The 22778-nt window shown below is 40.0% G+C and overlaps 3 protein-coding genes across 7 annotated transcripts in view; 1 reads left to right on the top strand and 2 right to left on the bottom strand.

Moving 5' to 3' along the window:
* syt1a (synaptotagmin Ia) overlaps positions 1-6806 on the top strand; it is a 206109-nt gene extending 199303 nt beyond the window's left edge. For all 5 annotated transcript variants that reach the window (XM_051891164.1, XM_051891163.1, XM_051891162.1 and 2 more), the window contains 2 exons: positions 1185-1318; positions 2717-6806. In XM_051891164.1, coding sequence (XP_051747124.1) covers positions 1185-1318; positions 2717-2926 — 344 coding nt within the window. In that variant the 3' untranslated portion in view covers positions 2927-6806. The remainder of the gene's footprint in view (positions 1-1184; positions 1319-2716) is intronic.
* LOC127510966 (fish-egg lectin-like) overlaps positions 1-22778 on the bottom strand; it is a 736337-nt gene that overhangs the window by 587847 nt on the left and 125712 nt on the right. The gene's annotated exons all lie outside the window — the stretch shown is intronic.
* Positions 15894-22778, bottom strand: part of pawr (PRKC, apoptosis, WT1, regulator) — a 73687-nt gene continuing 66802 nt past the window's right edge. The window contains exon 7 of the mRNA XM_051891165.1: positions 15894-17035. Within this exon, the coding sequence (XP_051747125.1) occupies positions 16949-17035 (87 nt within the window). The 3' untranslated portion in view covers positions 15894-16948. The remainder of the gene's footprint in view (positions 17036-22778) is intronic.

The following is a 22778-nucleotide window of genomic DNA, read 5'->3' as shown; positions in this document are numbered from 1 at the left end:
TGCTGGAAATGATAGCTGGATAGTATTTTGAGGCACAGGCAGAGATTGATGTGCCTGAATGGTAGTAATGTAACAGGAACGATACTGGAGGGCACACACCTGCCATGTGTAAATAAAAGCTTGGACTATCCTAACACGTACCACTAGAGATCTGCTCTGTAGTGGAGCTTCAGTAGAGGCTGCAGATGTCGTGTGCCTGTGTGCAACTAAACACAGCAAAGTTTGGTATATGTAGTGAATTTAGTTTATTTATTTGGAAAGGGACCATGTACGATATTTAACATAAATGTTTCTATTTAATACATTGTACGAGATTTAGCCTATGGCTATTTTTCATCCAAAGTCCCTTGGCAGGTCACCATTAACAAACCTCCTCACAATAATACAATAACACATAATAATACACAGTAATACAAAAATCATGCATGATTAAACAATACATCATACACAAACACACACTCGTATCCTGTATCAAATAAATACCTAGAGATGTGTTTTTTTTTTTCTAAGAGTCGAAAAATAAGCAGATCTAGCAGTTTTTAATGCCTTTCTGTATGCAGTAATGCTGTCTTTCCACGAAATTTGAAAAACCTCTAGTTTTGTTGCACGATTGGGGAGGGTACTACCATCTCTCAAAGTTTCAAGTCTCTACGACTTACGGTCTGATCTGTCCGATCACATTTTGGGGAGAATGCTGATCCTTGGAAATTTGATCAATTACAACAGGGTTTCAGCGCTATGTGCTTGAACCCCTAATAAAAGATGAATGAATAAATTAAGAAAGAATCTTTTATTCCAAAAACTGAATATTCTATAGGATATTCACTTTTATGACCAATGAGTTTACATGACTTCCTAAATAAAACTTTTTTTTTTTCTTCAATTTCTTGCTGCTAAAATATAATAAAGCTTGATATAACTACAAAAATTCTTGAAATGTTCAAGTCTTAAGATATTAATTTTCCTGACTTTTTCAGGTCTAGAAATCACACTTTTAAAATTCCCTCATATATCCAGGTATTCCTTCTTAAAAAGTTGTTGAGGGAGCAAATTTTTAAGCCCTCTTGTAGTGTGCTTGAAGCATCCTAGTGGGTCCTGGGCCCCTGGTTGGGAACCACTGCTCTAGTATGTCATAAAAAGTGAAGTGGTTTCTCATGCTATGTCCTGTTCCTGTGTGTTATCAGATCCCTACGTCAAGATCCACCTGATGCAGAACGGCAAGCGGCTGAAGAAAAAGAAGACGACAATCAAAAAGAACACCCTCAACCCTTATTACAATGAGTCTTTCAGTTTCGAAGTGCCATTCGAACAAATCCAGGTAATGAAATTTGTCTTTGTAACTTTTACTGAAACCGAGCTCTCACATGGCAACAGCAAATACGATGCAAATTCCCATTTTTATTGTCGTCAATGACTAGTTGTACAAAACGTGTCAAAAATTCATAGAGAGTAATTGGCAAGCCTCAGCCAAAAAGAAACTTGTGAAATGCAGTAAGGCTCGGCGTGAGGCTTTTAAAAAAGTTTTGTTGCTAATTAGTTGGAGAATAAAATGGGTGCGATGCTTGCTAGTGCAATAAGAGTAAAATTGCTTCAAATTGATTTAGCATTTCATGGTTCAAAGGATACATTTTATGCTTTGAGTGAGCTGCTTTGAATTCAAAGTGTGTCTGGGGTCTGTTAACCAGAGAGGCCTTCCTCCCTCCCCATTGACACCAAGCAGCAAACGTTTCTAAAAGCTGCTATCCCGAACGAACAGTTCCTCGCTCATTGTACATCCCTCAATATTTCATTATATGGCAAATTAGCTCTGGCTCCGAGAACAATGGCCCCAGGCCTGTTCTCACCGGTCAGTGAAATCCAAGCGGAGAGGTGGATCGAAGGATAATCAGGGCTCTGAAGACGCTAATATATATTGTCTGCTCGCATTTTGCGCGTGGACGAATCAGGCTTCAAGCAAGCTACGAGCGAGCCATTGACCTCGAACTCACACCGTTCAGTTGTGTGCTCACAGTCAATTTACCGAGTTGTCCGGACCTCTTTGGTAGCACCCGCTGGCCTTTCGTTGGTATCTGCCACCATGCTCTTCAAAGACTCACTCTGCTGCAGAGTAACAGGCCCTTGAATAGACCATCACACTGAGATAATTGAGGTGGAATTCGATGGCGTGAACTATTGCGCCACTAAGTGTATTTTCAGTCATTGTTAAAAAATGTTACTGAAGACCAGCACCACTAAAACTTTTCTGAAAGAAATTAATACTTTTCTTCTGCAGGGATGCATTAAATTGATCCATTAAAGTGAGAGTAAAAACTTTTAGAATGTTACAAAAGATTTCTATTGCAAATACATTTTGTTCTTTTGAATTGTCTATTCATCAAAGAATCCTGAAATGAAAAACATTTTACGGTATTCAGAAAAATATTAAGCAGCACAACCATTTCCAACATCACAGGAATATATATAATATGTATATGTTCTTGTTTAGTGCTCCGCCAGGCATATTTAAATTAAGTCATTGGCACCCTTTCTTTTGAAATGAGCCTTATTTTACAATGCCATTTTGACAAAAGTCAGAATTTTATCTATAAAGATTTTTGTGTACATTTTCTTTTGATCAGAAGAAGTAATAATTCATCAAGTGATGGAGGAACTACTGTATAACCAGTTACAGACTTGCGTTACGTCTATAATTGTGTGTCTCTAATTTCTATTACAGAAAGTTCAAGTTGTTATAACTGTTCTGGACTATGACAAGATTGGCAAGAACGATGCCATCGGCAAAGTGTTTGTGGGCTTGAACAGCACAGGCACCGAGCTCCGTCACTGGTCAGATATGCTGGCCAACCCGAGGAGACCCATCGCGCAGTGGCACGTGCTGAAGCCGGAAGAGGAAGTTGATGCCCAGCTGGCAGCTCAGAAAAAATAGAGCAGCCCAAGCCCAAACCCCGTCCCCTTCCCCACAAACCCACCCGTGTAGTGCTCTTTACCCAGTGCGTGTAGATACCTCAGTGATATAAGGATCCATGCACCCTCACTCCTAATTTCGCGTCTAAGAAAACCGCCTTCTCGGACCACCCCCTTGAGATGTTGTGTTGTTACGTCAGTTTCGACCCCCTTTCTTCCTTCCTTCCTTCCTTCCTTCCGTCGATAAACTTTTCTCTATCCTTTATTGTTTCACCTCCATCCACGACCTTAAAGTCCCCGACCAAATGCCCCCTTCTTTTAAGCAATATGATCTGTATAGATAGCGCATGACTGGAGGAATTTATTATACCACAGGTGTATATATCAGTATGCAGACGAAATGATTTCTAGTTTATGTGTTTGTATGTTGTTACCCGTTTCCTAATCTGTGTATATCTTGATGTTTTTAATAAGATGTTCTATTTTAAATTATGTAAATGCAGACATAGAAGAGCCAATATTATATATAATGGGATTTAAGAATTTTACCTTATTGCATTCCACTAAAATATACGATATATCTCTATATAAATATTTACGAGCTAAAGAATTCCAACCTGCAAGATGCTAGTGGAGGTACACTCACTTCGTAAAGGACGGTTTGCGCTTCATGTTTACTTAAAAAAAAAAGAAAAAAAAAAAGCATACAGATGTACACGTTAAACACACAGAACACAAAGGCCATTAACTAATATGGTTTCATGGTATAAATATATTATGCTGCTGGCAATTATACAAGCACATGATTTCGTAAGAACTTTTTGTACTAATTTATCAAACTGAGGACCTGTACGCTTTGCTTAAACCACTATAACGGAAGTTCTTCTTACTTGACGAAAACCAATCAGCCTTTTCTTTTGATTTCTAATACGGTGATGCTGTTAACTTTTAGTAGAACGGGTCCCCTGTTTGCTTCTTTCTTGTTTTCGGTCCTTAGATTCCCGAATCTGATTTGGCGCCTTCACGAAAACTGGAAATTGACAATTTATGGGACAGTCTCAAGCTGTAGCCATTGTTTCCTTGAAGCTTGATTTTGTGAATCGCTTCCTTTCCTGTCGTTGGACTCGTTTCGTTGACGAATTTGTGGTTCAGCCTCCAAAAAAATGAAACCCGGAGTTTCGACTCTAGCTTTAAGACAACTGTTTTTTAGATTAAGTCAACGTCTGAATATTTTTGGTAACTGCATGATTTTTTTTACGATCTTTGCTAAAGGCCGGGTAACGGGGGGATTTATTTACACCGGGGCGTCTGTTTCAAGAGACTCCCTTGCCTTCAATCAAAAGGTAATCAAACGTTGAGGGACGGCGGCTTTCAAAGCGGTCGGTCCCGTCGAGACGGCGAGGAGGAGAGGCGAGCTTTTAAACACTGCCATTGTTTTCAGGGAGGTACGAGGCGCACGCGACTCCTCCCTCCACGCACACTCCACTCGGATAGCGGTCGTAGCTTCGGTTCATCGGGGAACAATGTATTTTGGCCACAACGGTGCCCTAAACAGCAGTTTTTGCTTTCTGTTGCCTTCTCACAGTGACAATAGAGTTAGCCATGCTTAACTGCCAATCCCTTCCCCTGTGGCTACTATTTTGCACTGTACCGTCTCAGAGCAGACGATTGCTTGCCGGGAAACCGCGACGACGTTGACATACACGCGGTTCAGCTCGCACGGTCCGTTCAATTAAAAGCGCACGAAAGCGAACCGGCCACAGGCCGGTTTGGACGCCATGAGCATTAGCGAATCTTTAACAATAACCGTAAAAGTTAATGGTCTGTACAGGTGATAACATTACATTCTAATGTCCTTTACTACGGGTCTAACAAGGGGGCGAGTAGACGTTTAGTCCATTAAAACCATGAGTTATCTTGGAGGAACCTCTTGCGTACACTAGATGCTAGCTTCAGGAGGAGTTTCTAAGTGTTTTCAATGTTATTGTGTAGGTGATAGCACTGTTACTTAAAAATCAAAAAGGAGGAAAAAAAAGCTGTTCGTCATTCCATAGGAGTCTCTAGGGACTGAGTTGTGTATCACTGTGACTGCGGTATGTGCTTAGCGTTGTAGTTTTCAGTAGGTAGCGGCCATCTTGTACTATAGTGATGTTGTGCTACCATCCCCCTATCACACGACGAGAGTACGAAAGAGAGCGCGCGAGCGAGACGGCGAGAAATCGTCAGTTTATAATAACTGTTGCGGAGCGTAAGCGGGTCAGTTCACACAGCATTTTGTTGAGCACTGTGCAATACTTGTATGTTCATTCCCTTAGTCTTTAAAGGGGCGGCATCGCTTGATAGGGGTTAAAAAAGACAAAAAAAACGCAACCCTATACAGTGAGGCGATGCATCCATCGACCGTAGTCTGGTTAGGTCACAGCACACGTGTGTAGTTTGGAGCTCAACATCTGTAAACTTGTTAAGGATTCCTCCGTTTTTCCCGTTGAGTTTTCCTGCACACAGATTTAACCATCCAAACATTTGGGTAAACGTATATAATAAGATGTACCCCAAATATGAGATTATCTGTCTATCTATCTATCAATCTATCTATCTATCTATATATAAATATATATATATATATATATATATATATATATATATATATATATATATATAGGCTATATATAAAACCCTTCCCTTTCAGAATAGGTGTATATATTTTTATATTTGTCCTGATATCATTTCCTCATTATTGAGATCACCTGGATATAAGAGAATTGTATCAATCTTGTTATGGAAACTATCTGTTGTACTATTAATATGATTGGCTGTACCATTTTGTTATCGCTGTTATGATTACACTCATGACTATTACCTGGTTATCGTTCCTTTAGTGCCCTATTGAAGACCATTTTATATTTATTATGGAACTCAGAATGTACAGTATGGACTGTGTGTTTTGTTTCTACTTTTTATCGTGGGACCAAGTATAGTTGGCACTTTCATTTCAATGTTGCAATAAATATTGATTCATGTGTTTTATCCATAGCTGAATATGATTTCTTACCCTGTCGGAGAGGTGGAAACTAGAGAAGAACTCCAAATATGTGTAATTGCAACTATAAGTAGGCCTACAATTATTCCTCAACTACTCCTATGTTAACTGATGTAATCTCATTATCTACGATATCTTAATACAAGAGGCTTGTTTATAAAACAAGGATAAAATGCAGTTTTTAGAGTCAAAAATTGAATACAATACTACACTCGCTTTGTATGGCAAAAGGGTGTTATCGCACTATCGGGTGTCTGCACGTTAGGTGTAGAACCGGACGTACGGTAGAAGACAGCATTGCTCGTTGCACCTCAGAGGTTTGTAAAGTAGTCTGAAAAGCCATTTCTAGTCCTGCAAAGCAACGCTATCTTTTACTGAAGCTTACCAAAGCACGCAAACAGCTCCGCCAACCGCACCCAACAACTTGAAAAGGAAAAAAAACAAAGCCCTATCGCTCAGCGTACGACGTACAGTACAGTACATGCATACAACCCTCCGATAATCTACTACAACGAAAAGCCACCTTTCAAGAAAAAGCTGTGTAAAGAATTAGAATCTGATGCTGTAGGGAGATCCTAGTTGCCTTTGTGTATATCAACTGCCTGCTTGAGTATTTTTGTGTGTGGAAATTTTCTCTGTAATCTTGTAGAACTGTTCGGGGTGTTTTTTCCTGCCATACTGCTCGCCCCGAGCGGCGAGCCGACAGTTATATTGCTGTGTATGCCTTCATTTTTGATGAGGTGTTTTACAATTTTGTTTCACTTTGTGTAGTGATTCACTCTGTGGAGTTTCTGACTGTTGTTATATAACTTCATATACACAAATGTTCAATAAAAATGTTTTATTTCCTGTTGATACAGAACCTTCTCGGGAGCTCTTTTTTTTGTAAATGACCTTCATTGTACTTTTGAATCTTCAAACTGCGACTGATGAAACGAATGGCAAAAGTGTATCCAATGTGGTAACTAACTAGAACAAACAAATACATTTATCGAAGCAAAATAACAATGATTCATGCATGCAACCTTTTTCAATTATGTCGAATTTTTAGATCTAAAATATCGACTTCATCTAGTTGAAATTGCTTTAACCCTCTGGTCCTCTTCGTTTCACACTTGGCTTCTTCACGGTCAAAAGTGACCGAAGCTTTGAAATGTAACTTTTTTGTTTTTCAGGAAAACCAATGTAATATATTTGTTCAATAATATTTTTTGATTATTACTTAAAATGTTGAGGATATTTTATGATATTATGCAATATTTATACCATTTTTATTAGCTATTTTTCCCAATTGAAACAATACATTTTTTTTCCCTAATATATATATATATATATATATTTTTTTTTTTTTTTTTTCAATTAAAGCAGTATTCCATGTTGAAATGGAGACATGGCATTTAAAATCCAATTTTTTGAAGGTAGATTAGTGCCACCTGGTGGGAGTAAGAAAAAGAAAAACTTGTATAATGCCATGATGAAACCACTAGATTCCTATATAGTTCTATATAAAGTAGCTTATAAATTCTCTAGTGGTTTTTTTTTAGACATGCCTACTTTTTATTAAGTTATGGATTTGGATTTATACTTAGACATTCTCAAAGACTACTTTTTGTCAAGGTTTAGAATTGTTTTTTGGTTTGTTTTTTTAATGTTGATTTGAAGTGTCAGTTTTTGCATTAATTTTACTAGTCAAACCTGAACACATTTTGTTACACATAACATCAAAATTCAATACAAATGTAACAAAAATGAACAGGTAAGTTTTATCACCGCTTAATAAATCTGGGTCTGATCTGATTTCAACCTCTTATTTGAGTTTTGGCTCAATTTTACCATATTGTTACAGCCATACCAGCTCATTTGTGTGTGTATAATGGTGTGGATGTTGAGTTACACTTTATTTTACAGTGCCGTAGTTACATTGTAATTACTCAAATAAGTACCGAGTACTATTAATTAACTACATGTACTTACTATAGAGTTACAGTTAGGGTTGGGTTTAGGGTTAGTTTCTTGTAATTATGCATAATTTACTTTTATTACTATAGTAAGTACATGTAGTACACGTAGTAACGTGTAACTACTTGTTAGACCCGTGCTTTGTGGCTGAATTATTGATTTTATTTCACACATTTGCATGTGATGTGGATGTGTCTATTTTCCACTCTTGACATTTTAGAGTTTTTATGTGCAGTTTGTACCACCAAAAGATTCTCTTGGTTTTTGTTATTTTTTTGTATTTCCCATTCATTTCCTGTGTCGGTCATTTTTGACCGCGAAGGAGCCAAGTGTGACTATTTTTTCCCTTTTGACCCTTTAACATAACCGAATCACGTCCATGATTTTTTAGTGTGTTCACGTAGTTAATGCGACAAAAATCACCAAATGTAATGAACAAAAATTTAATTTCAAAATGTCAACTTTTGTAATTTTAAATGTTCCAGCTGAGAAATAATAAATGATGTTAGATATAATATATTTGACAGCAGAGGTTAAAGGTTATCACATAGATAAATGCCCCTGATCTTCTCGGGAAGGTCAACTTTTGGAGCCCTGGTGGTCAGATGTGTTTTTAATGCTTCACCTCAGGGTGGAAAAGGAGATTTGGTTTCTGCGCACATTTTACATTATATATACTGTATAAATAGTAAGACTAGTATAAGATTTGACTTTTGATCAAACGCCAGTAGGCGATATATGGATTCTAACGCAGATTCTAACAACTATTGATATGTCTGAATCTTCAGGGTCAAGTGTGAAATATCAAAAATGAAACAACATTTGTGTGTGTTTTTAGTTCAATATCTTCCATTTCAGGCTTACTGAGTGTGAAGCCCAAAGAGATATCCTCTGAGCGGATTGGGGCTCGGGAGAGAGCGCACGGAAGCGCCGATAATGAAATATGGGCTCCTTCAAGAACAAGATAAGAGCGGGGCTGCGCGGGGGTCGCGGGGCTATCAGCGCCACAGGATCAAATGCATTTCGGTATACATGACTTTGACCATCTCGCACCATTACGTACATATTACTCAGCGGCCGGCCGCTTCATCTGTGAGTAGATCTTCAAGGTCTGCTTAAGAGCAATGAATACGAGATGAGACCGGTGTCTGTGCGCCTTCTCACAATCAAACTCAAGCATGAGAGCAGAATTTGGTCATGACCTGAGGTTACAAATCCTTCCGGTGAAAAACCTCATGTTACTTTCCTGAATCTGTTGCTAAGCTGAGATACAATACAACAACTATTATGAATTATTGAGTAAACATAATGTGGTTTATGCAATTGCTACAATAACAGATAATAATGTGTCAAGTTTATCATAATATATATATATATATATATATATATAATATAGAAATTGTTTATAAAATAAATGACTTACCTTCAGACTCATCTGTTAAATCACGAACAACTGGAAAATCCATGGGGCCTTTGAATGTTTTGTTGTGGTCAATGGCGGGAACACTGTACTACGGAAAAACAGTGCGAGCATCCGAGCCTGTCGTGCTGTCTGTTTTGACCAACAGAGGGCGCTGCTCGCTATTGCAGCTTCAACTCGTGTTATTATTATGCGTCTTCCTCTACTCATTACGTGCTCGACCTAGTTTTGTCATTGAGAACGACAGCAAGAGTGTTGTCATCGTGTCATCTGCTTCAAAGTAAGGCACAAAATAACACGTAAAGTCCTAATGTATCTAAACTCGGCATACAGGTAAACTGAGAAAGCGCGCGCAGGTTTATACGTCACACGGCGTCTTCAGACGTCCTTCGTACATTTTGCAAGTTCAAAATTGTACTGTAAATACGCTAGGATTGTGCGCGTTTATACTCAAAACCCTTCTCAAAATCCATGTTTTCTGTTCCATCCCGTTTTTGAACAAAAAAGGCGTCCTTTATGCGCTCCTGTGTGTGAAGTGAGGCGTGAACCGTCAAGCAAGACGTGGTTTGGTAAACTTTAGTGGCGTTAGCTTAATAAATGGTTGATAAATTATTATTTATGAATTAATGAACAGCCCCTGTGATCACAGTAAAATGTCTTTATTGACCAAGAAACTGCAACATAGGCTTTTCTTTTCAATCTATAAGTCAGACCTTTACTCAAACTTTGAGAAATTACAGCATACAGTATCCAGATATAAGTGTGTTTGGGGTTATTTAGACTAATAATGACTTAATAATTATTAGTAACAGTTCATAAAAACGATGTTAACATGTGCATAATGTGGGGGCTTCCATTGTTAAATGTCTTTATTAATATTATTATTAGTAGTAGTAGAAGTAGTAGTTTTAATCCGTAATAACATTGGACATTGAAATGATACAGTGACTAATAGTTGTGATTGTTATTATATATTTATTTAGGAAATCTGGTTAAATTGTCAAGAAGTGCAGTGCAATTTATGTTCAATTGGGTTGCCAAGTTCTGGCCACTTTTAAACCGTTGCTGTGAATTGATTGATGCTTGTTATTTTTGTAATTTTTTTAGAGGACATATAGGGTTTGACATATAGAACACTGATTGTTAACCAGCTAGGTCAGTCAGAGAGTATGAGTGTTGTGCGTGGGCCAAATGTCCTCACCGATGTAGTAAAATATGATAACAGTTTTATGTGTCCCCACTAGTTAAAATTCTGTTTATATCGTAATGTAATGATGTGCATGTTTCTTGTCGGATTAAGACAAAGAAAACACTATTAACCTGATTATAAAAAGAATGTAAGTATACTGTATAAAATGTCCTCACTAATGCACTGTAGTCAGTCAAATGTGTGTGTGAGGCTGGGGAAATGATGGCCATGATGTTTGCAAATATGACTACAGACGATAGCAATCCGGTTGTTTGATGTTTGATGTCATGCGTCACAGTTCCCAGTCCTTCGGTTCCTGAAAGCAAACAACAAACAGTGCTAATATATACTTACGGTGTGATACAGTACTCCTGATCCTAATCCTAATCTTCATAGTGAAATCTCAGTTGACTTTATCGTTTGAGTCATATTTTTTGAATCGTTAAAATATTTGAGACTGTAGTGTACGCTACACCTAGAGTTGTTAAAAGCTTAGTGTGCTAGATCTGAATAGTGTTCATAAACTGCTTTTGAAGTAGTATTCTCACTAGAGGCTTGGACCTGGAAACAGTATTTATCACAACAAAGCGGATAGGGAATTGTGATTGCTGCTCTAGGATACTAGCCATGGTCCATGACTGTTGGTCACCCCTCTTCAAATCAGTGGCAGACTGGCTGTAGTAACTTTATCTTATAACAATGTGTGCATGCATGGAGAAAATGTCTTCAAAGTAAAAGTAGTGTAATTAGAAAACGTAAAACTTAGTGGAGATAGTAGCTGTGGGTAAGCTGTGCCACCACATATATGTAAGGGCCCATCATATGCAGCTGCCTGCTATTGCGAGATGCTTATCAGGAAAGTGAGATTTTTTTTTTTTTTTTATTCACAAGTGACATTTATACAGCAATATTACCCATGTAAAAAAATAAATAAATAAATAAATAGTGCATGCACTGTATAAAACCATGTAAAATGCAGCTGTGGAGTAAAATGTGCCAGCGATAGTGATGCAAAATCGATAGAAAATATTACTGTAAATATGATTAGAAAAAAGTTAGATTAAACCATTTTGAATATTAACCTTTTCCCAGGCTGGTTTATGAAAATAATGTGCAACAAATTAAGACAGGAAAAAACTTAAAGGATTTGTTCAGTTTCAAATGAAAATTACCCCAAGCTTTACTCACCCTCGAGACTTTCTTCTTTCTGATGAACACAATCGGAGAAATATTAATAAATATCCTGACGCATCCGAGCTTTATAATGACAACAGTGAACTGGACCAAAGAATATGAAGCTGAATAAAGTGACTCCATCTACATCCGTCGATCATAAACGTACTCCACACGGCTCCGAGGGGTTAATAAAGGCCTTTTGAAGCGAAGCAATGCGTTTGTTCAAAAAAATATCCATATTTAACAAGTAAAATATCTAGCTTCCGCCGGACCGCCTTCCGTATTCAACTTAGGAAGAAAGCGCAACGCCTCTCGCAGTTCAAAAAGCTTACTTTAACATAACTTGATAAATATGGATATTTTCTTTACACAAACGCATAGTTTCGCTTCAGAAGGCCTTTATTAACCCCCCGGAGCCGTGTGGAGTACGTTTATGATTGATTGATGGATGGATGGATGGATGTAGATGGAAGCACTTTCTTTAGCTCATACTCATGACCCCTGTTCACTGCCATTGTAAAGCTCGGATGCGTCAGGATATTTATTAATATATCTCCGATTGCGTTCATCGGAAAGAAGAAAGTCATATACACCTAGGATGGCTTGAGGGTGAGTAAAGCTTGGGGTCATTTTCATTTGAAAATGAACTAATCCTTGAACAAGGAATGGGATGTGTGTTGTGTGTATAGACTTGGATAGTTTATGCAGTGTGTAAAACCATGTAAATGAATTAAATGCAGCTGGGGTAAAATGTGTCAGTAATAGCGATGTGAAATTGATAGCAAATATTACTGGTATTATGATTAGAAAAAAGTTCGACTAAACCATTTTGAATATTAACCTTTTCCCTGGTTTATGAAAATACAAATAACGTGCAACAAATAAGACAGGTCAAAACTAAATCAGGAATGGGATCGTGTGTTGTGTGGTTTCCTTAGTCCAACAGCACGGAATGTTGGACTACTGACGGACTGTCAGTCTGCATTAGAGGTGGGGATTTTTCAGTGGCTCTTTCTTCAGGTTACATCATAACCAAATGTATAGCGTATGCTGTTAGTTACATTAGGCCTATACTAAATATTGAGAGCAAATCTGTGGCATAGGGCTGGTTTTGATTGGCCACACAGGACCAGAATCCCACCTGTCTCGAGGGCGTTCTCATCCAGCTTCCAGTGTCCCCCATGAGATTTGGTTCTGTAGGTCTTAAATGTGAAGACGGTTGAGAAAAGGTATTTTTGGTACATAATGGCATAGTTAGCATTTGTGAATCCAGAACTATTTCATCAAACACGAAGCATCTGAAGAGTCCTCAGAAACGGCGAGGTGCATCAGGTTCGTTCATTAGCGGCTGTCAGCGGACGCCATTAGCCGGCTTCGCTCCGATGAGTCAGTTTGTGGCTTTTGCAATTTACTGCCGTTTGTCTCTGCAGCGTCTCGTGTTGCTCTGCGACTCTAGATGATTATCTCTAATGGTTAGGTGGGCCATACTTATATTAATCATCCTGTGTTGAAATCCCACACAAATACATATGAATTTTTCATTTTGTAAATGGCACTTCTCAGTCAGCGGATGTGTAGCAGGAGCGAGATCCGATTCGGTTCTATTTAGGCCAATTCACGCCGCACCGACAGACGCCAACCAACGACGACAGACACTTTGCGAGGTTTCGTCGGATCAGTGTTTTCCCCCGTCGGCGGGGGCGCTCGTTTGTCGGGACGCGGAACGTCTGTCGGTGCCTTGCGAATTGGCCTTTTGAATAAATCGTAACTAGCTCAAAGCAGCCGTGAGCACTGCCTTTTCTGCAGCAGCTTCAATTAAACCTAAACTACTTAACGTTACCTATAATATGAACCGCTAGTACGGTATAAACGCAGCTGTTCAGCACAGAAGTAAACACTGAAATATTTACAAGTAACCCAAGTGTGTGAACAATCATTATAAGCAAATTATTTAATTAACTTGTATCAATCATGTGACCATGAGGGTCCGCTGATTAGAGCGTTAAAACAGAAAATCAGTTTGGTGTTAACTGAATAAATAACGCATAATTTAAAATCAACCAATCGATTTATTTCCATAAAACTTAAACGGCTCTTAACGAGGGCCCAGGAAGGCTCCCTAGCCAGTTTGAACGCTGGTTTTTTGAAAAACCCAGTATCACGACACAGCGAATGTAGCGTAAGCTACAATCTGACCGGGGTCTGTTCACCCAAAAATGAAAATTCTGTCATTAATTACTCACCATCATGTCGTTCCAAACCCGTAAGACCTTCATTCATCTTCGGAACGCAAATGAAGATATTTTTGATGAAATCAGAGAGGTATACGACTCGCCGACAGACAGCAACATGATCACCACTTTCAAGGTCCAGAAAGACACTAAAGACATCGTTAAAACAGTCGGCATGACTGCAGCAGTTCAAAAACCAAACCAAAATAATGACTTTATTCAACAATATCTTCTCTTCTGTGTCATTCTCAAACGTTGTTTTCGTCCAGCGCTTACAAGTTATTATTGGCCGGCTCCTGCGTCAGCATCACACGCACGCGTCGTGCTGCTCACGTGTACGGCTTCGGCCAATACCGAGCCGGCATTCGGACGTAAACACGAAAGCCTTCACTGTGCTTACTGCGTCACCCGTGTAAGGATAACGACAGGGAAGAGAAGAGATTGCTGAATAAAGTTATTTTTGTTTTGCGCACAAAAAGTATTCTTGTCGCTTCATCACATTAAGGTTGAACCGCTACAGTCACGTCGTCTTTCTTGACCTTGAAAGTGGTGATTATATTGCTGTCTATGGATGAGTCAAGTACCTCTCGGATTTCATCAAAAATATAATAATTTAAAAATAATTTGGGTTCCGAAGGTCTTACGGGTGTGGAAAGACACGAGGGATAGTAATGAATGACAGAATTTTCATTTGTGGGTAAACTAACCCTTAAAGAAACAAATAGTTTGAAATGTGGAGGAGTCCAAAAGTTCAGTAATGGATGCGTTTGCGTCTCCACTCTTCCCAGAAGAATCCACATGGCTCTTTCTGCATAAAAATGCTAATCCAGACGCACGTCTGTCCTGGAGCGGCAGAGAGGGGGAGAAGCAATTACTAAAGCATTAGCGCGATAGCAGGCGTTCCTCTCTCGGGGTGAGGGCTCTAACGACCACAGAAGCGTCGCTTTATTAATATGCAGGCGCGCCATAGCGGAGTCCCTGCATCCTCTAGATAGCAAAGCCTTCTGTTAGGTAGCCTCCGATCGGTTTTATGAACGCCTCACGATTTCCCGCGGCGTCAATCTCACAGACCACTCGAATCACACAGCGGGTAACACTGGGTGAATATTGTAAAAAGTGTCAAGACGGTGTCAGGATCAAAGTTGAAAATATTACCAAAATGAAAATAAAGCCATTCTATTTTGCGTACAGTAAACATAAAAAAAAAAATAATAAAAAAAACTTACATAGGTTATTGTCCTATTTCATTATTTTCTCTCTTAAATAATGATGATGATTTGCTTAGAGTTCACACTGTGTTCTTTTTTTAAGACTGAACCTAAAGATTAAAAAACACTTTAATGATGTGCATTTGGCAATGGAAGTTACCGAACATCCAAAACCGTGCTGTGCGCTCGTATGCGCGTACATATTTTTACCAGCGTGGGAAGAGCTTCTAAAAAGTGTAAATCAGTTAAAAAGCACCAGGATTCCTCTGTCTCACACACACAAAGGAAGATCAGCTGCAAGGAGACGGTGTTTCTGATGCCTGTACCAAACTGGTGAAAGCTAGATATTTTACTCATAACTTGTTAAATATTGTTTTTGTTTGTTTGTTTGTTTGCTTTTTACACAAACGCATCGATTCACTTCAGAAGGCCTTTATTAATCGTATGAGCCAGGTGGAGTACGTTTATGATGGATACACTTTCTTCAGCTTATACTCGTCGGTGTCACTCTGCCATTATAAAGCTCGGATGCGTCAGGATATTTATTAATATATCTTTGATTGTGTTCATCAGAAAGAAGAAAGTCATATACACCTAGGATGGCTTGAGGGCGAGTAAAGCTTGGGGTCATTTTCATTTGAAAGTGAACTAATCCTTGAACTCTGTTTACAAACGGGTATAGATTTTCTAAGGGTGTCTATTTGGTTATAAATAAATATGGTAATAAGAACAATCTTTACAGCAATGAAAAAAGTAATGAAAGTCATGATTTTTATTCAAACTTTTATTCAATCTTCTGTACATGCATTAGCCTACGTAAAGCAACGGGAAACAGATATCTTCCACCCCAACAGGAAAAAAAAAAAAGATCCCCCCCTCAAATGACTTTGCACAATATGTCATTAGCACTGTAGATTAGCTCAATGTAGATACAAACCCCATAGCGCTGAGCAAACAGTTGCAATTTATAAATGTCATACGGCGGTCTTTATCGGCTAAGAGAGGCCGCACTAACGCGCTATAAAATAACGTCTCCGATCAGTTTGGTTAAATTAAAAGGAAAAGCAGCCTAGGCTACGAGTCACGCTAACCTGACGAACAGCTATACCTATTGATACCATGAGTTTAAACAACTTGTAAACATTTGAACGGCATGTAAAATGTAAAAATCAGACAATAACATATCATATTCATTACAGCATTTGCAAGCTTCAAGCTGGAGACATATTCATAGGGTCACGCTCACGGAGGCCGAAATGGTGAAAAGAAAAACGGGAAGGAGGGCAGGAAGGAAGGAAGCGCACCAAGTACCGCTAACCGCCAGGGAGGATCGGTTACCTAGTTTAAAACGAGGCCGCAAGTTGAGATGCGGGCTACCGTCCAACAGGCGCTTTTTGGACCGACTTCCACGGGGTAACAGAAACGACGCACGTTAAAGAGAAACTTTTAACGTAAAGGCAATCGTAAAAGGAAAAGAAACAATTATTTTGCACCACACCACGTACATTCAAACGCATTTCCTCTTTTCTTAAACGGACAGTCAGAGTAGCCTATGTACACGCACATTTACATTAAATAGAAGGCGAGTTCCTCCGGTAAAAGCGGGGGGTCTCGAGTAATTCTGCGTCAGCGGCTCCGTTCCACATTCGGAGGTCCAGGTTTTTAAAGCCTCCTCACGTGCGCACAGTCTTCCAGAGAGCGACAACAAGACGGACAGACACTTAAGAGCAGAACACGCAAAGGACAGAGGCGGCGGCAAATCCCTCCGGCCGCCACAGCGAGACGCAGACTCCACTTCAGTCGTCCTCGGGTCGCCGGGTTCTACCTGGTGAGTTGGCCGACCACTTTGAGCAAGGTCTTATTTTCCTGTTTTAGCTGCTCGTTCTCGTCTTCGATATCATCCAGATCCTAGAGAGAAATGTAGAGAGAGGATTACATGCTTTTATGTTGTGGTGAAATGGAGCACATTCTTTGTAGGCAGTGGCATTTTCCCCTTGTACCAGTGGCCATGAATTGAAATGAAAACGAACAATCAGTTGACGGAAGAAACATTAAGCTAATACTGCAAGATGTGTGTAGCCTACTGCAGTGGCAGATGCCACTCCAAAAAGCAGATTCCTCACCCAAATAAAAAGTTTTTAATAGGCTAGCAGGATTAGAAAACGAATCAGTGTGGTTTATGATCATTTGCTCAAATGATCCTAACAAATATGTAAGTAGGAATTGAGAACGCACACCAGAGGTCATGACGCAAAGCAGATTCAACGCCCCCGAGTTTATTTATTCAGCTTATGTTATGGTTACTACACCTCAAGACATTGTTCATATGTTTTGTTTCAAGACGTGTGTGAGGTTTTTAAAACGCTCGTGCGAAGTAGTAATTTGCTGTGCATCTCGTAAGCCTCTGTTGTTAATTCCAAAAGGTCATTTTTGAGCTAGTAATGGAGACTTGTGTCATTGGTGCAGACTATTGCAGTTATTATAGAGAGAGAGAGAGAGAGAGAGAGAGATTGATTGATTGATTATGTGTAAATTACCTCAGTCTGTGTGGCTGTCAACAGTGTTAGGCAGCAGCCTACTAATAGTGAAGCTGTAAGTTTAAGTGCTGTTTTGCTCATAAGCCAGCATGCACCTCAAACTGTGGACTGTAATGATGAGCTTGTGTAAGAAGGCATTGATAAGTTTTATGGAGTAAATCAAGGACAATTAGTTAATCAATCAATGATTGATTGATTGATTGATTCATGTTTAGCATCTGTAATTACAAGTGTTTTTTTTTTTGTGTGTGTGTGTGTGTGTGTGTGTGTATTTTGTGATACTACATAAAAAAGAAAGAAAAAAAAACCTGGATGGAAATGCTGAGATGCTCTCAGCTTCCACTTTAGCTTCCAGCTTTGCTTTTAAGCGCAGACCAGGCCTCTTCCCTTTTGGTGCTCTCTTACGGGTTGCCATATTATTTCTGCCACCAAATGTGATGCAGTAGACTTGAGGAGAACCATTCTGAGGCTACCAAAAGACTACTGCATCACAGATAGTTCAAAAACTTTTGAGATAGATGTGCCCAATTGAGTTGGATAAATTGTTTATCCAATAAGATGACATGTATAAACTACAGGGAAAACACATTTACGGAATAAATCCCTCAATGTGGCAAAAAAAAAAACAAAAAAAAAAAAAAAGGTCTGCCTGGACAGTGGATGCAATGGGATAACTGGAGTAACCAGTGGAGTAATTTCAGTGCTTAGCATCTCAAATGTTAGTTTGATCACTCTGAAATGCCTGAGCCGAAGTCTGTCATCAGAACGATTTGGTACAACGATCTCCCAGGGGCGTATCGCACGATTGCGTTCCTGGACACCAGGCATCCGAACGCAAGATAATGTGACAGCGTTTATTGTGGTTTGTTTGCAAGCTTTGAGATGGAATTCATGCGTGAGGTGTGGAAGAGAGGCAAGAGTTTGTTCCCTGATTGCAGCAACTTCCATGTTTATATTTGTCGATGTTTTTGGTGATTTTCTAAATGTAGGCTTAAGTTACATTTGCTGACATTTTGTGCTGCGTTGCCATTTCAGAGCGAAAGTAAAACAGATAGCATCTCTGTCGGGTGTCCTGCTGTTTGCTGAAAACAAAGGAGAAAAAGTTGTTGGAACGGAGGCTACGTGCACGACTATGAAAAGTAGCAGTTGGTTTTTCGGGAAAAATTAAAATAATGTAGCAATTATTATAATAGCTGTCAGGTGTATTTTTTTCAAGGAAGTAACAGCTCGTCCGCTCAGGGACAAAGTCAATAAGAACGTTGCGTACAGGGTGCGGTTGAAGTAATGTTCACAGTGACAGTCATGCAAACAAGTTATGTGTGTAAGCTTTAGTGTTTTTTGTGTGTGTGTGTTTTGTGTAGTGATGCTATAGTGTTGATTGTTCTACTGGAACGTGTGCTGTGGCCAGTTGTAGCTGAGCTCCAACGGCATTATCTAGGGCTGTTGGTGAGGCAGCTGCTGTTTGGCGGTGTTAGGAGAGAACAGTTGTCTTCCTTTGTTGTCATTTTGAGCGGAGTCAGTTTAAGTGTGATCTTTTCGCATCTGTCCCCGAAAGCTATGTTTACAGTGTATTTACAGTACGTAGGTGTGTACGCATATTTCTTTGGCGACGTTTGTTTGCTGTTAGCATACGTGTTTAGTACCTTACAGCAAAGGGACAAGACCGACACATCAGGCAAACCTTTGAGCGGTCTAGCAACGGCACAGCAGACCGTATTTGTTGGCGCTGGACTCTGAAGCTGTTTGTGTTGGAAGGAAACGAGAGAACAGACTGCAATCTCAGACATAAAAGGGTCAGAAGCACCCACTGGGTTTATTCCCCGCAGCAAGAGTAAAAGTAGAACGCCGGCGTGACGCCGAGCAGGCCAGCGACGGAGAGGTGTGGATATTGAGGCGGACTACTGGCTGAGTGGAATTTGGTAAGCTGGAATATGGTGAATAGTCCTAAGAGTGGATGAATAGCCTGGGTGAAGTAAGGGAGGTACTGATGTGGATGTGTGTGAGTGAGTGAGATGTGAGGCCAAAACAAGGCAATGCTTCTTTTTTGAGTGACACTTTATTTGACATATCGTAAACAAGAAGTTGAGAATTGGAGGTAGGAATGCAGCGGCATAGCTCCAGTTCCTGGGGCCTTGAGCGACACACCCAAGGCAGCGGATAGGGCTGCGTAGAAACGAGCTGGCGATCGGCGTCAGGTGTAGGGGAAGGCATGCTTGCAGTCCATTGGATGACGAGGAGGCCGTCAGCTGCGGGGTAACGAGCAAGCCAGTATTTGAGGAGCCACTTTTCCTGGAGCGGCAGCGGAAGCGGCAGCCCTCGTGCGGCAGGCGTCGTGCTCCTCCCTGGTCGTGTGAAGACCGGCTCGTGTAAAGACATGCGACTCGACCTGCGCGACTCCACCGAGCGGGGACGCCGGAAGGGACCACGCACGCTGGTACTTCCCTCTTTCTCTTTCTTCTCTTGCTGCTCACTACACGCACTCTTCTTCCTCTTCCTTCCTTGCTTTGGGAAACACACCTGACTCGACTCGTCAGCTCCTTTCCACACGCTCCTCCAACTGCTCTGCCCGTTACCTAAGCTTCACAAACTCTCAATAAACTACTGCCATCAACGCTTGTGGACAATCTTGCTAACGCACTAACTCACTCTACCCGTCACAGAACTCTTTAGGAACATCCACTTCAAAAGGCCAGGTGACCAGCCAGCACAGCTGTCCAAACCTGCTCCCACTTGCCTCAACACAAGCCCCACTCTTTCTAGTATGCCTAGTCAATAACACTTCAATAAGCAGCTTCAGGTGTGTTTCGTTGCAGCACGTTTGGACACCCCGTCATATACAGAAAGCTACACAACATGTCTCATGCCTACGCATCGCATGACTCACACTCAACACACAATCCAAAAGGAACCTGACCAAATCTTGCTTTCTTACGTGACAATCTATACTACAATACCTCTACATTCATCAACTCACACATACTAAAACACCATGCACACAGCCATCAGCTATACTTGCTGCCAGAAATGGTGACACACGATAAAACGCTAAACGTCACCTCCTTCCAGCAAAATAAGGCAAATTTCACTAACTGGCTTCTTTCCAACTACTTAACAAACGTCAACGCAAATATGCCATTCCGCATTCCATTCCCCCCAATACGTACAGCACAGCTAAACCACATTAATAATATGTCTTGCCACTTTTAACGCACTGACCACAGTGTTTGTGCAAAACTAAGTAACCGCACAAACTACACACAAATATTTGCCACACGGCGTCAAACGCACCTTAATTACATTTCCAAAGATAGATGCGTGACGTAAACATGACACAGTCCACAAATCTTTTCCCACCTACACACGCTGTCCGGTTCTTACAGACCGTCGCTGACGCCGCGCTGTGAAAGCGCGATGGGAAAAAATGACTCTGCGCTTATTACGAGCTTTGCACTCCACGTGAGTACAGACGCTGGAAAAGGCACACCTTTGCTTACAAGCTTCCGCAACTGAGTAGCATCACCTTTTCACATTTCCATACATAACGATGACCTTTCGTGCGTTTGTGACGGCAAAACTGCTCGTGATCTGTCAAATTATATTATTCAACCTTGACCTCATTTGGCACGAGAAGGACCTTCCTAATGCTCCCTCTTGCTACTTGATTAGTCTGCGCCTGACGCTTCACGCTGGCCTCCCGTTTGCTTTCTAGCTCTGGGGCCATACCTATAAAGCCGCTCAGAGTACAATTTTAGTCCCAAGTGCGTCAAAAATCAAAGAATGACATCATTTTACTTTTATTCCTACACTTAACAAGTAGAGCTCATAAAAGTTCCTAAGTGTCAACACTAGGTCTCTAGCTGGAGAGATCTCCTAACCTACTTAGGATTAACAAGATGGCAGCAAAGAAGAGGAGACGCACGCTTTCCGATCGAGATGTGATTTATTGGACTTGATAAAACCATAGAAACTTCATTGCCGATTCTTTTTGTAACTGACCTAGTAAGAAATGTCATAACTTTTAATAAATTTACTTAATTCATACAGTTCATGCATTGTAATACATTTAATGACTTTGAATAAACTTTTCAGAACTTGAAATGTAACAACTTCTCCCGCTCTACAAATCAATGCTCTGACTGTACAAATTAAATGCAGCAGCGCACGGGTGATGACTTGGACCCATCGGTCCACAGTAAGCGGGCTCTTAAATAGATAGTGGCCAAAATGAATGTGCAAAGGTTGTTGTTTTAAAATGACCCTACAATTTTGCTTAAACCATCCAAATATGAGGAAAATATTTTTTTCATTTTATGTTTTCAAATATGAGGGAAGATTAACACTAAACTAAGCAATGCTATTTATCTACTACAGCTACAGGCTTCACAAAAACAAAAAAGCTCTGGAAAAAAGCCCACATTGACTACAACATCATCAGTTCTTCAGATTTCATCGGTCCTCTTGATTTTGCACAATTTCATCATTTAAAACCATTTCAAATTTCATTTCATTTTCACACGTGAAACAATTGACTCCAAGCTTACATCTTTACATCAAAAGCGAGCCACTTTTATGTCGATAGTGGGCTTCTTTGGAGTTGTCGGAGCCGTTCATGGAACTCGTGACACGCCGTTGCTCCGATTGGAAATGAGGAGACGTTGTAGTCCTTGTTCGCAACACTCGAGTCAGCGCTTGACAATCGGTCTTACGCTTTACTAAAAGTTGCTTTTAGCTTCTTTATAAAAGTCTCATGCCCTTAGAAAACTCCTATTTTTACTAAGAATTTTTGGACACTTAAGTCAACTATTCTTAAGAGCATTTCTGACAACTTTTATACATACGGGCCAGGTTAGGAAAAACACAAACATATGACAAAAAGACAGCCCAGTGGTGTAGTCTACGTGATACGCAGGTATACGCCGCATATCCACTAGGAATGCTCAAGGATTTCCGTATACCCACTTAAAAAAAGCGCGAGGATACGTAGCCATCCAAAAAAAATAAAAAAATATGATGTGTGTTTTGTTGCTTTTGACATGAAACAAAATCTCAAGTTTCATATTTTGCCCATTTTACTTCGGAATAAAAATAAAACATAAATACCGTTTTGGCGCTCT

Source organism: Ctenopharyngodon idella, chromosome 4 (genome assembly GCF_019924925.1).
Source record: "Ctenopharyngodon idella isolate HZGC_01 chromosome 4, HZGC01, whole genome shotgun sequence".
Lineage (NCBI taxonomy): Eukaryota > Metazoa > Chordata > Actinopteri > Cypriniformes > Xenocyprididae > Ctenopharyngodon > Ctenopharyngodon idella.
This window is presented reverse-complemented; position numbering and strand designations above follow the sequence as displayed.